Source organism: Podarcis bocagei, assembly GCF_964188305.1.
Source record: "Podarcis bocagei genome assembly, chromosome: 16".
NCBI lineage: Eukaryota > Metazoa > Chordata > Lepidosauria > Squamata > Lacertidae > Podarcis > Podarcis bocagei.
The window spans coordinates 34,892,561-34,906,891 of NC_138142.1; the positions used below are offsets into that span (position 1 = coordinate 34,892,561).

General features: G+C 50.5%; 1 protein-coding gene and 1 long non-coding RNA gene across 5 annotated transcripts in view; one reads left to right on the top strand and one right to left on the bottom strand.

Moving 5' to 3' along the window:
* The window catches only part of ZBTB7B (zinc finger and BTB domain containing 7B), a 55,342-nt gene extending 42,100 nt beyond the window's left edge, over positions 1 to 13,242 (bottom strand). The window contains exon 1 of one of the 3 annotated variants that reach the window (XM_081173657.1): positions 13,122 to 13,242. In XM_081173657.1, the coding sequence (XP_081029783.1) occupies positions 13,122 to 13,152 (31 nt within the window). In that variant the 5' untranslated portion in view covers positions 13,153 to 13,242. Of the gene's footprint in view, positions 1 to 6,271; positions 6,400 to 12,710; positions 12,850 to 13,121 lie in introns of those variants that run through there. The other 2 variants (XM_081173660.1, XM_081173658.1) reach the window with 2 other exon arrangements.
* Positions 5,204 to 10,489, top strand: LOC308575371. 2 transcript variants are annotated; one of them, XR_014002822.1, is made up of 2 exons: positions 5,204 to 6,142; positions 7,446 to 10,489. It is a non-coding gene; the product is annotated as an uncharacterized lncRNA (long non-coding RNA). The 2 variants fall into 2 exon arrangements; XR_014002823.1 differs by having other exon boundaries at positions 7,987 to 10,489.
* Positions 13,243 to 14,331: the final 1,089 nt, after the last annotated feature.

The window sequence follows — 14,331 nt, forward strand, 5'->3', positions numbered from 1 at the left end:
ATAGATAGATAGATGATGGATAGATAGATAGACAGACGAACACACAGACACACATTTGTTGACTTCCATTTAATCATTTCCTCCCTTATAATTTTATTTGGACATGTCATCCCAGTTGTAATTTCCAGCTCTTCCCAAATCTTGCAATCACTTCTTGGAACCTGATGTCTGACCTACCTTACAGGGCTGGCGCAAGGAGCAAATGAGGACGGGAAATCCCACAGTTGCACCCCACACACATACCTGCACTTACTTCCCGTGGCACACCACTCCCAGCTCCTCTCCAAGCACTGTGGGATTATTCCTATTTTCACCACCTCGTTCTGCTACCAAGGCTGATCAGGCCCCCAGCCGACCTTACAACACCCTTGTAAGGTAGGACAGAATCAGAGCCTGTCCGAGCAAAAAGGCTTGCTTACTCCTCAAACCATGTCCCCACCTCACCCTTCCAGGTGCCCCTAAACTCTTTGCAGAGAATCGACTGCTTCCTGGGTTTGCGTGCCAAGGGCGGGCACTGCCAATCTTCAGGACAGCAGCAGCAAGATATTGGCACCATCTGAATAACTTAGGTTGTTTTTCAGAGAGATTTTAAAAAAGAGGCGGTTAGGAGAAGCAGAGATTTTCACGGACTGACCCAGATCATCACCTGAGGCCTTTCTCTGTGCCCCTTCCAGGAGGGTGGCAACACAAGAACGGGGCCTTTTTGGTGGTGGCCCCCTGCTTCTGTAACACTCTCCCCAGAGAGGCTCGGCTAGCACCATCTTATCTTTAGGCATAAGGCAAAAACTTTTATTTCCCGTCAAGCTTTTGGGCTTTCATTTAATCTCTGGCCTCCTTCAGCGGGTGGGACGTTTTAGTCCTGCCTTTTAAAAATATGAACAAATTTTTAGTTTTCTTCCATTTTAGATTTATGCTGGTTTAAACATGCACTGTTTGTTTATTGCCACTTTTGAGTTGTTTTTTGTAGTAAAAAGGGGGAGGGACCCAACCAATAAGTTAAAATAAATAATAATTTGAGGGTTTTGCAAGGGCATAGAAATCAGTGCAGCTTTAGCGATATGCGCCATGCTCTGCTATCACCCTCTCTGAGCCTTCTCCAAAAAGGAAAACACACAAGGAGAAAAACGGAAGGCATGGCTGGAGGAGAACAGAAAGGAAGGATCTGGTGAAACAGAACCCAAGTCTAGGAAACAGGAAGGACAAATTTGACCGGCCACAAGCCATCCCGTCCCCCCAGGGGGTGGAGAGAGAAAGAGAAAAAAAATGTATTTCCCCCTTTCTTCCTCTTGTGCACAAAGACCTTCAGTGTTGAATTCCTGAGGAGGCCAGAAAAATTATAGCTGTCGTGCTATGGCAGGCAGTTAGAATGAGCAGAAGACTCTCTGCACATGCTCAGAGGAACACTCCACTTCCCTGGTTTCTGGCTGAGGGACCAGCTAGCACCTTGAGGTCGTACCTGGCTAAGTCCCGCTTGAAGCAGACCCCGCTGAAATCTAGCCGCTGAAATCTAGACAGAATACGCCGAATTTAATTGTTTTATCAGAAAAAATAAAGAATAAATCAAAACAGGAATTTGTTTCAAAATGGGAGGTTTTCAAAGAATATCTGAAAAATAAATATAGTAGTTTAAATTCTGTTGCAGCATTCGAGGAACTTCAGTAATAGTTGCAAGGTAGATATAAGAAATTAGATATATTAAGAATAAGTTTAATTATGATAAAAGTGTGTATTAACAATAAGTAATATGAAATTGAAATATGGAATGGATGGGAGGTTGGGTCTTTAGTGTTAAGACCAATATATGTTTTATTGTTTGCTAAGAAAATTATGTGTCTAAGATTATTCTTGTGTGTAATTTGGTATTTGTGTTTTTCCCCTCTTTTTTCTTGCTGTATCAATAAAAATTTATTTAAAAAAAAGAAAAAGAAATCTAGCTATTCGTTTCAGTGGGGTCTACTCCGAGTAGGAAGCACGCTTGATGCAACCCCTTCAGCAGGTTGACTGGTTCGCCGCAAAGGTTCCCCCACCCGATCTGCAGGATCAGGGCACAGCTGGAGGGAGAGATTGCAAAGTGTTTCAGGAGTCAGGAGACTGCAGAGAGAAGGAGGGGAGCAGGAAGAAGGTGGAGTCATTCAGGGAACATTACAGGGTGGGACTTGGCCCCGAGGGACTCGGGAGAGGCGGCTGGGTGGGGTCCGCTGCCGAGTGGGTGTTGGGCCGGGTGCAGAAAGGGGCAGCCCGGAACAACACCCTGTGCCTCTGTTGTCGCGCGCATCTCTGCAGGACAAAGGTAGCCAGCCCTGCTGGACTCCAACTCCAAGCAGCCCCAGGGAATTATGGGAGCTGGAGTCCATCAACATCTGGAATAGTAAAGACAAGCGTATAAGGACTTAGAAGCAGTTGCAGGGGGGAGGGGGGAATATCCTCAGGTTCAGCAGCTCCCCCAAATCCCCCATCTCCACAGAGCAGCTGGAAACTACAAAAATTGCAGTTGCGATGAAAATTTGCACGCCACCTCTGTACCCGTAGATTTCAGAGCTGTTCGCGACATAAAACTGCAATATAAAAAAGTCAGCTGGGATGACAGGCTCCTATAAAAAGACAAGGGAGGCAATGAAGAACTGGAATTGGATACCCATAACTATGTATATCAATTTGAATAAACAAATAAATAAATATCGGGGGGGGGGGTCAGAATGTTTGCTGCTATAAAGGAAAAGGATTCTCACTTCTTCGCAAGCAAATGTTTACATGTTTGATATGGAGATTTCAAACGTGACTCATTCATTCGTTTCTGAAAAATAGAGTGATGTTTCATACATACACACATTCCTCACAGACATTTGTGTGTCGGACCAAGGTTCAAATTCGCACGTGACCCTGAAGCTCCCTGGGTGTGACGCTGGAACTTCTCAGTCTAATCTGCCTCGCAAGGTGGTTGTGGGGATTAAATGAGGAGGCGGGGACCACTTTGAGCTCCTTGGAGAAGAATCTGGGATAGCGACATGGGCGTAGCCTGGCTTTATTTTAGTGGGCCGAGCAGGCTTCATTTGCGGGGGGGGGGGCACAGAACCGAGATACCTATGATGCAATTGGTCAGTTAGTTAAGTGTTTCTATTTATTTACTTGGTTTAGAGGGGGGCAGCTGCCACCCCTGCACCCCCTTGGCTACACCCAAGGATGGGCTAAATAAATAGATAAATATATAAATACATTCCTCTCTAACCTCATCCACCCAAACAGACCCCTGGAAAAAATTGCTGAGGGTTTTGGCCGACCACTCCATGATTTCCCCCGCCTGGTGTAGCAATTGTCATGCGCTGTTTTCCATTGTATTTTTTAATCCATGAGATCCACATTGTGAAACGAGAAAACACGATATAAGAAATAATAATAAAAGGAATCAAAATCAATTAAAAAAACAGCAAGAATTGTTAATGCAAACATCTGGATGAAGCTACTGAGCCAAGAATGGTCCACAGATCACAGTTTGAGAAACTGGCACCCCTGTTTTGCATTTCTTTTGGGGGGGGGAATAGTGGAAACCTACTTAAAAATAATATATATTTACCTACTGTGGTGTGTGGGGGGGAGAATGGTAGTGCCCCCAATTCTTCAAGGTTAGACTCATACCCTTGGGCATCGCTGGTGGGCAGTGCCTAGGCAAGACTGCCAACTCTTTTAGGGCTGAGCTCTTTGGGGCTCAGACGGTGGCATCTCAGGCAGACATTCCACAGGCGAAGCTATCCTTATCACCACACGTCCTTGCCTGGGATGGGGAAAGTTCACCTGTTGGATTTCTGCCCGTTACCCTGCTGTTAGAAAGCAATTCACCTCGTGCCAGGAAAAAAGGTGAGACTGACTCCCACCCAGGACACAGGAATAAGGTCAAAAGTGCCTCCCTATAAGATTCTCCCAATATAAATTCCTCCAAAGTCTGTAGGAACAGGAAGTCTTGAGCGGTTTCTTCCAGGTGGGGCAACTGTATATAGGACTTAATCTAGGCCGGGAAGGAACCCTTTTCTATGCCAGGTTTGCACTTCTCTCTGACACAAAAAAATAATAACAACCAAGAGTGCATCTGAGCATGTAAAGAGTTCCTTCTACACTGAGGAGTAACCACAGCCTGGGAATAGGAGACAGAGCTCTCAGTCAACCAAGCTGTGCTTTCAAAACAAGACTGAGGGGGGACCCCACCCCAGAGCCCCACATTTTTTGAAATCCAGCACCCAAAACATACAGGGGTTTGTTTTTTAAGGCTTCCCCCAAACCAGCACCCAAAACACCTTGACCACTTGGCACCCATGTTTTTCTCAACTTCTGGTGTGGAGCGGGAAGTAGACAGAGTCCTCGTCCCAACCTACAATGTCTCCCCAGCACCTCACAAAGTCACCCCCCAAACGGCCATGATTCTGCCCCCCCCGGCACTCTCTCACACACAAGAGCTAAAATCTGACCTGACCTCGCCACCACCCCTCTCTCCAATCCCAAATGGATGAGCCAGCCAGAGGGAAAATTGCAATGCTAATCCCACAGCCTACACCAACCCTGAGTCCCACCCACGGCCACAGCTTATGGCCACCCACAATTGCGCAGTGCGCACGCTCAGCCAGGCCCCGAGCAAAGCCTCCTTTTACCAGCAAGGGAGTCCCAGTCCTGACCCCACAACAAAGGCCACGCTCTCACTTTGTCCAGTTTAAACCACAATTACATCGCTTTAACCGCTGTAGCTTCCCTTAAAAGAATCCTAGGAACATTGTCATGTACAATCTAATGGCCAAAGAGCACCATCAACCTGGGTTGCGGTCGCCACAGCGGAAGACCTCGGCGCCATTTTCTTTTACAACAGGGTTTATTATTACTGTTGTCATTCATTTCATTTCTATCCCACTTTGCAGTTTCGGGAAGAAATCTCAAAGCGGATCACAATGCGTCAAATAAAACAATCCAGAATAAAACAAATGCAAGCTTCAAGAAAATTATTTCAGATAAGGGGCGTTTTGCTTTCTCCAGTCGCCAACCCGGCAACCAGAGATCTCCATGTGGTCGCAACTGGACATGCGCCTGGGGCCTGGTTGGTTGCTAACACAGCCTGGGAACTGTAGTTTTTTTAAGGGAATTCTTAGAAGCCCTCTATTCCCCTCACAGCACTACAGTTCTCAGAACTCCGATTGCTAAACCATTCGGGGAACTGTAGCTCTGAGAGGGGAAATATGGGTTTCCTAACAACTCTTGGCACCCTTCCCAAGATCCCAAGAATCTTGAGGGGAGGAAGCCATGACTGCTTCTTTGCCACCCAAAAGCCACAAAATGGAGGGTCACATGTCTCCTTTGTTTTATACACCCTTGCAGTGCGGTCCTAAGGGTGCCCACAGCCTAGAACCAGGGCACAGCGGGGCACCACAGGTGAATGCCAAAATATTGGTGTGTGGGGAGGGAGAGGCAATCACCCCACCCCCAAAAGCCACACATCCACGCTACACTGCCTTTGCACACATCCTCGAATACCAGGGAATTATAGCGCCCGCTCCCATCTGCCTCGCACGCAATCGCTGTGAACTGATATGTGTATATGTATGAATATTAATTTGGCAATTTAGGCTAAGCCGAAAGGAGCAGCGAGTTTCCTGGGAAGGAGAGGGAACCATGCAAGCTCTCTCCTTTCACATACACACCCTCTCTGCCCCACCCGTGCCCACAGCCGTGACCTGAAGAACAAGGCTATGGGGTGCAATAATCTGTAGCAGCGGGGGGGGGGGTTGGACCTGTGGCACCCGACATTTGAGGGCCACAGATTCCTGACCCCATCTTATATATCCCAGCCAATCAGGGAACCCATACCAAATGCATTTACAGAGGACGAGGAAGCAGGGATGAGGAACAAGCATGTTGGACTCCAACTCCCATCAGCCCCTGCCAGCACGGCCAATGGTGGAGGAACATGGGAGATGGAGTCCAGAAGCATCGGCAAGCCCTTTAGTTCCCCCGCCCTGGCACTCCAGCCATTGACACCTCTCATGCCAGGGATGACTCTGCACGCTAATGATAAGGAACAGCAACCCGGATCGGAGTTCGAATCCTCCCACTTGGTGTGTCAGAGGTGGAACGAGAAAAAACAACCCGGGGGAGATGGCAACTAGAGGTTCGTCTAAAAAGTGTAAAGGCTTAAAATTAAGACAGAGTGATCGTGGGAGCCCCTGGGGGGCAGTCCAAAGGCAGAAAGTCCTCCTTCCCCCCCAAAAAAAACCCCCCTGGGCTCTCCAGTTCTTACCCCATCCGGTGCCCATGTGGCTGGTGGAAGAGCAGCTGAAGAGTCAGGAGGGTTGTGGCAAGAGTGCCCGCCGAGCCCTGCCCGGCACAGCGGCAAGGCCTGACCCACTTCTGCTTCCGACTTGTCACCTGCTCTCTCCCCCCACCCCACCCCACCCGCCACCCCGGGGGAGGGGAACTTTGCCAAGTCATACCAACTGTTGCCGGGGAGGATACCCTCTTTCTTTGCGCACAGAGGCAAGCGCCCCCTCAAATATCAGCTAGCAAACGGGATTCTCCCCCTTGCCTTTCCATCGCCTCCTTCAGCCGGGCACCGGGCACCAGCGCAGTGGCACAAGCTGGCAACCGGTACTTTTTTCTTTGCCAAGTCGTCTTGGCACTGGTGCCAGGGGCAGGGCGGGGGGGCGGGTAGCACCAGCAGCACGCAAACTGTTTGGTGCTCCCAAGGAAGCCGCAGGAAAAATAAAAGGAAAGGTTGGTGGGCGAACCCTCCTGGCCCTCCCTCGGCTCGGCTGTGCCAACCGGTTGGCACCGCGCCCGGCTCGTCGCAGGTTTCCCCCTGCCAAGCCAGGCTCCTGTTACAGGCCTCGCCTGGGGTACGGCAGCCAGGCCGGGGATGTGTGCCACGCAGGGTTGCCATGGAGCGCGGAGGAGCTCAGGGGCAGCGTCGTCCCCCACCCTGGGGCGGCGAGGGAGGGGGGCACCTCCAGCAGAGAACAGGGCGCGGCACACGCAGGGAGATTTCTCCGTGGTTTCATCAGCCGCCCCCTGAGGAGGCTGGCTGCTGCGGCAGCCCAGGCTCCCACGGCAACCAGGCCACGTTTGGCGCAGCCGGCCCAACTAGGCCACGGCTCCGAAACCAAGAGCAGAAAGCAGCGCATGAGCCAGGCCGGAGAGCGGGCGGCCGTTGTGGCTGACCCTGTTGCATTGCTGACTGTCCCTCGGGCCTCCGAAACCCCGACCTCCTTGCCTGGCATTTGGGGTCACCAGCAACACCCCCCCACACTTTTAACAGATAGAAAAAGCAAAACTTTCAAAAATAACAGGCAATACATTCATCTCTACCGCTGAAATTCGGCCCAACAAAGATAATTTCAACCTTATCCAAATCTCTTTTGATATCCTTCCATAACTTTTCATAATTGCCTTTCTACAATTTCAGGTTTTTTTTGCAGTCATATTTACACCCAGATACTTCACCTTTTTCGAGAAAAAGCAAAACTTTCAGGAAGGACATGGGTTGGTGGGGAGAGGGAGGCTGCACCTGTTGAATTTCTGCCCAGGCTGCAGGAGCGAGAAGCAGGAAAGGAGTCCCCAAAGACTCAACCCACGAGACCACCCAGCCAAGTGAAAAGTAGGGCCAGAAATAGGCCAAAGTGTAACCCCCCCACCTCCCACAACCCAGAGCTTTTTCTTCTTAAAGTATTAGAAAAAAAATATTAAGTGAGTCTTAAGCAGTGATGCAGCTGCAAAACTCGGTTTCAACACAACTGTTTCAAAACCATGCTTAGTTGACACCCACTCTTTATCAGAGAATAAAGGAAGGGAACTCAGCGCATGCTCCGAGGTTCATTTTAAAATCTGCATTTCCATCAACGACTTAATGCAGGCAAATGAACTGAGGACTTTACAGCAAAATACCCTGCAAGTGAGCTGGTGGCAACAGAATATTCCCATATATTGGTGGCAATTTCATCTGCTTAGTTGTGTTTATAGGCGCACATCTTCACACACGAACAGGCTGGTGGCTGAGGCAAATAAGTATCTGATACTCCGCACATGCTCAGAGGAAAGGCTAACCAGCCAGCACAAAACACCATCATCACGAAAAAGCTAGTGACATTCAGTTACGTTTTTCTCACAAGCACCCACTGAAATTAATGAACCTTAATCACGCATATCACTTTTAACGGACAAAGCATAGCTGAATACCACCCAGCGTTCCGTCATTCTAATTTAATTTAATTTTTGTAATGTTTTAAAACATTGTTGTTAATCGGTCTTCTCAATCATTTAACTGCTTTTGTAAACCGTTTTGAGGCTTTTTCTTTTTTTAAAAACCATCGAGCGGTGCACAGATCTTACCAAACAAACAAACAAAACAAAACTGAGAAGGGAGAGTTAAAACCAAAGAGGTGCCGAGGGGGCTCAGTTTAATTTTGGGATACCTTAATCCGAGCATTTACCTTCTCAGTCGCCCTCACGTCCTTGCCTGCTATTTATTGCTCTTCCCCATACACACACACACACACACACACACCAACCGACAATCCACTTTGTTGCCTCACAAGCCCCCCCCTTCCCCCACCTCCAGCACATGAGGAGGACACCTGGGGACATGGCGCAGGTGTATTCTTAGCTGCCTCCCCACCTTGCTCACCCTTGCGCTGCCGGTTCAGAGCCCTCAGGGAGGTGGGTCGGCGCAAACAGGCGGGCGAGGCTGGCTCGCCTCGCAGGCTGCCTCCGGGAACCGTCACCTTTCCTCCTCTGGCACGCAGGTGGGCAAAGAACTGTGTGTCCACCTTTACACACGAGAAGAGCTTACGATCCATACTCCCGTGTCAGATGGGCGGGGTACAAATAATAAATAATAATTATTATTACTTCAGCAGCCATGGCTGCCTCCCCCAAAGAATCCTGGGAAACCGTACCTTGCTAAGGGGGCTGAAAGTCATTCAGTCACTGAGCTACATTTCCCAGAGTTCCCTGGGAAGGGAGATTGCTTGTTAATCCTGGGAACTGTAGTTTGCTTGGGGGGCAGAGAGTTGTTTGGCGACCCCTCTTCTTTGCCCTCACAGGTCTACAATTCTCAGAGCTCCCGGGGAAGCGGGATTGGCTGTCAATCCTAGAAACTGTGGTTCTCTCCTTCACAAAGCTACAATTCCCTTAACGGTTCCCAGGATCCTTTGGGGCAGGGGGGAAGAGGGGCATAAGAGTGCTTTAAATGTATGGTATGGACGTGACCCACATCCCGACTGGGGCAGTGAGTGTTGTGTGGGTGCGGAGGACAGAACACAGAGACGGAACGGCTGGTTATGGGGTTGCATCCAAGCTTAATCATACGCAGAGTAGGCACAGCAAAACGAATGGACATGATCAACATTGGGCCAGTGGGTCTACTTTGAGTATAACTTAGTTGGATACGATTCACCACTTGTTCTCTGGTTTTCTGGGCAGTGTCCAACTGAAACATTTAGAACAATTAAGAGCATCCTATTTGTGAAACAGAAATCACAATATATATACTTAGACAAGATAATATAAACATAGAAGTCAAAATCAGAGTGATAAAATAATCTAGCTTGGGGAGGGACCTCCCAGCCAGCATAAGAAGCAGAGACTTATAGGAACATAGCAAACGGCCTTTGGTACATCCAGTTCTGTACACCAGGGTTTCCCAAACTTGGATCTCCCGCTATTTTTTTAGACTACAATTCCCATCACCCCTGACCACTGGTCCTGCTAGCTGGGGGTGATGGGAGTTGTAGTCCAAAAACAGCTGGGGACCCAAGTTTGGAAAACACTGGTAGCAGTGGAGACGCCAAAGAACTGAACCCAATACCTTCTCTGTGCAAAGTAGACACACTACCACTGAGCTATCCATATTTCAATGATGTTTTAAAAAGTATTAAGATGTTGTGATAAGGGAGAAGAGAACGTCGGATCCACACACACACACACAACTGTCAAAGACCCCACAAAATTCTGATGCCACACAGGCAAGATCACACCCTGCGTTAAGTCTCCAGGAATAACCACCACTTCCAATTTCTGGATTCCCAGTTGCTAATCTGGGTCATTAACCTGACTCACCAGCCTAGGAGAGATTGCCAGTCAACAAAAAGGACATTTCTACATTGGAACATAAAAGCTTATATTCATCAGTCATATCAATCAGACCCGTTTGGCCATATGAACCGTCTATATTATTCTGTACGCTGAAATAAGACGGATGGAATAGTTTTATTGTCAAGGGGCAGAGGATGATGTCTCTTTCTTGTATTTGCAAGAAACCGAAGTGGGAAAGGGCTGTTTTCAAGGATCAACTCTGTCAGGCTCGGAAACCACCACAGCTATGACGGGAGATTCCTTAGTTTAAAATACGTAACTAAGGAATCTTCCATTGTCATCTCACGATCGATTTGAAAGTTTTACTGGGTGAGCCATTAAAAATATATATGTACTTGAAAATAAAATAAAATATTTATTTGATTCAAATTATCATGCTTGCCTTTCTTTTTCTCCCCGTCCTTGTAACTCTCACTCATCGACTTTGATGTTAAGCAGACTTCCTAAAAGTAAGAAGTATTTAACATGTGTGAAGCACTTTATTTGTAGTGCTACCAATAATATTGCTTTTTTTACTGTCTGGACCATAAGCTGCATTTCATTCCACTGAAAGTGGAGGAGGGAGGGAAGGAAGCTCCCCCTTTGTCCTAACTTTACAAACTTGTTTCGGGACACAGCGGAGGGTGGGGAGAGCTGAAAGGTCAGGCAAAATCCCAAGCAAAAGTCCCACCCCAAGAATCAAGGCTCCCAATAAGAACAGAAGAGGAAGCCGGCTGCTGGATCAGACATAATGGCCTATCAAGTCCATGATTCTGTTCTCACAGCGGCCAAACAGTTGCCTGTAGGAAACTCGCAGGCTACTGCCAGGCTTGCCAAGGTGAGCACACCTATAGACACAGCCCTGTAAGGGAGGGAAGGGTAATCAGTGGGGCTGGGTGTAACTTGGAGGGCAGAGTCCAACTAGTAAAGTTGGCCCAAAGGGAAAAGGGAAGAAAAAGAAATCACCCACTCAATTCTTACTAACATAGCACCCAAGCAAAACGGGCACCTTAAGAATCATACCCTTTGGATTCCAAAGGGCACTTTTGCATTTGAGACAAGGCCTGCTTTCAGTGCCCGTGTGCCAAGCGGGTAAAACAGCTTTCTGTTGACTTGCCATCCATTCCCTGCTTGCGGGTGGTACGAGAGTGGGAAGCGGGGATGCACATGGGACGAGATCCCAGTTGGGACCCTCCCTCCCTGGCAGCGCCGAAGCCACAGATGCCACCCCTGCTCCTTCTTGCACAAAAGAATGGCAGGGTCTTAGCTTCAGTGGGTAAGTTATTTGGGGTCTGCCCTACAGAAGCAAGGAATCCAGCAGCAGTAGCAAGGTAAGACACAAGCCTGACAGCAACTCCAGCTAACAAGGAAGCTCTCGTCCTAATAAAGTCCCTCCCCAGGTTACAGTCCAGCAACTGGGCACTAGTGGGGCACTGCCCGCTCTCCTCCAACCATGCCCACCTGCCCTTAGCACCATCCCCAGCTCATACGAGGACGACGGCAAGCCACGGTCATGTCTCACCCCTATTCAAACCTAACAGCTCCAACAATTAAAACCGGCTCCACCATTATTTGAATGACGCCTTTTTGGCGGGCACATGCTGCCCACCCCTGGCAAGGAGTCAATACCTGCCTGCCTGGACAAGAAGATTTTGTGGCAGGGGGTGCGGGTGGCATATGATGGGGGAAAATTACACACACAAACATGCCCACCGTTTATGCCAGGGCAGTGCCAACCCACGGCGCAGAGAGGGCAAAGGACAGTGGAGAGGATCCCTACCTCTCCGATGTCGCCAAGGTCCAGACCTGGCACCAGCCACGTTGCCAGGAAACCTTTGCGAACCAAGCACCCCCTAAGTCCATTCTTCAATGCGCTGAACGTCTACAAGCTTAGCAATTGGTAAAAATAGCCCCCCAAGCTGGGAATCTTCAAACTCAAGAAGGAAATGGGGGGGGGAGTAACCAGGGAACCTGTCAAAGGAGGGACAGAGTTCATCCACTCTCAGAAAACCCTGGAATGGTGGAGTAATCCCCCCCAAAAAGAGGGGAACACCCCCCTCCCCAGAAACATAACTCTCGATCCACAGAATCAAATACCCATACAAACAATTGGCTCCAATCATTGGTATGGAGCCAGGGACAGAATAAACGGGCGTGACTTCCAAAAGATTGCCCTCCCCCCCGGACAAAATCAGGTTTTAAAAAACTGGGATAGGGAAACGGCTCACGCCTTATCCCCAGATCTTATCCCCAACGTGCCTTTTTGCGTCCTAACATCACCTCTTATTGGGAAGGGGGGGAGGGGGGAGAGAAGGGAACTGGGGAAAGCAGGTGATGGGGGGGGTAGTGGGGAGGATTTGAGGGGGGGGGAGAGGAAAAAGAGCCATAAGGAATTTCCCACCCAGCCACCCCACGCAGCTTGCTATGTGGGGCTCGATTTCTGCTCTCGGGGTCCCCGCGTGTGCGTTTAAATCTCCGGGAAGCAGAGGGGAAGTTTCGAAGAAGAAATGGGGGGGGGGGTGAATTTCCAAATTCCTGGTGAGGGTCAGTTTTGGGACCCAGAACCCCCATCTACAGAGGATCGGCGCCCCGCCGCGGAGGATCGGACTCACCCCAATATTTCCCCTTCCCGGCCGGGACGCTCCGCGGACACTTTTCAATAGATACCGAGATCTCTCTTGCGCGCGTGCCTGCGCTGGCCGGTGTCGGCGGCGGAGTGTCGCGCACGATCCCCTCCGCCTCTCTGCGCCCCCTCCCGGCTCACCTGTCCTGGCCACGCCCCCGGCTCACCTGTCCTTCCTCCCCCGCCCCCCCTCCAGCTTAGCAACCCAGCTGCGCCAGGCGACCTTAGCCTCCCGCAACCCGGAAAAGGAGGCCAGTCCTCCCCGGCTCTCTCTCTCTCCAACCCCCACCCCCGACATTGCGCGCCCGTGTACCCCCCCACACCCCACCTGCGCCAAGCCCCGCCCCCACCTGCGCCAAGCCCCGCCCCCGAGCCTCCCGGCGCCCCGCCTTCTCCGCACCTGGCTCGCGCAGTTCCACTCGCCATCTCATCCTCTCGCGTCCTATTTTTTTTCCTCCTCTTCCCAAGGCAGCGGGGACGATCCCGCCTGCGCCGCCTCGCCATTGGACGGAGCGGGCGATCCCTCGCCTCCCACTGGCGGGACCCGCCGCCCTTCATCCCTCCGCACCCTCCTCCTAAGCGCCTGGGTGGGTTGGGTGAGGGGAGAGGGTTATTTCAGGTCGTAAAAGCTGGCGGCCATCAGATCCCTTTCTCTCCTCCCCCCCCCCTTTATCCGCCGGACGCCTGGGTTCTTTGCAAAGGCTTTCCACCCCCTCCTCCTCTCCCCTTTGCTGGGAATTTTTGCAAGGGTTAACGGGCTTCTTGCAAACTTGGGGTGAGGGGGGACTGGAGATCCGGCCTGGGTAGGGGGTTTTTTTGGGGGGGGGCGTCATTTCGGTCACTTGAGGAGAGTCCTAGGAACAGCTGAATCATCCGAGGCTGCGGAAGAGAAGTTTGCAAGCGGAAAGGATGATTTAATCCTCAGGCGTTGGGGCAGGGGAAAGTAGGGGGGGGGACACGGCTTCCCACTTGGGGGGGGAGGATTGGTCACCCCCTTCTTCTCCTCGCCCCCCCCCCCCTGCGCCACAGCGCTTAGCCTGGATGATGCAGCCCGCAGCGAAGCCATCTGGCTCTGGATCAGCCCCAAGCGCGCACACGCCCTAAGCACCATCTACAGGCCACGTGGAGGCCCACCGCTCCCTCCTCCTGTTGTATTTATGCAGCCGTTCCTTTGGAGCAATATCCTAGCCTGGCCTTCGGAAAGGCTCTCCAGAGCTGCTGCTTGCAAATCAATAATAATGAAATAACCCTGTGCGCAGCTTGCTGCTTTTTAGAAAGGCATGGCACGAAAGGAAAAAGGGAGGGGAAGGGCAGAGGTGAACAAGCGAGCTCGCAGGCCCTGGATTCCTCCTGCGAGAAAGTGAATAAGCGGCCTCTACGGAGCCCACTCAACCTGGCGAGATTAGGCGGTGCCAGCATTGGCATGCGTAGCCGGACCGTTGGAACTGGAGGGGATGGTTTTGCTTTCAAAGTCCAAAAGGCTACATTTCTGCTTCAAGGGACTTAGGCCCCGTCTGCACTACAAAGCACTCTGGTGCCGCTTTTGAAAGTGTGGCTTCCCCCCAAAGGATCCTGGGAACTGTAAAGGTTGCTGGGAATTTTGTGGAGAC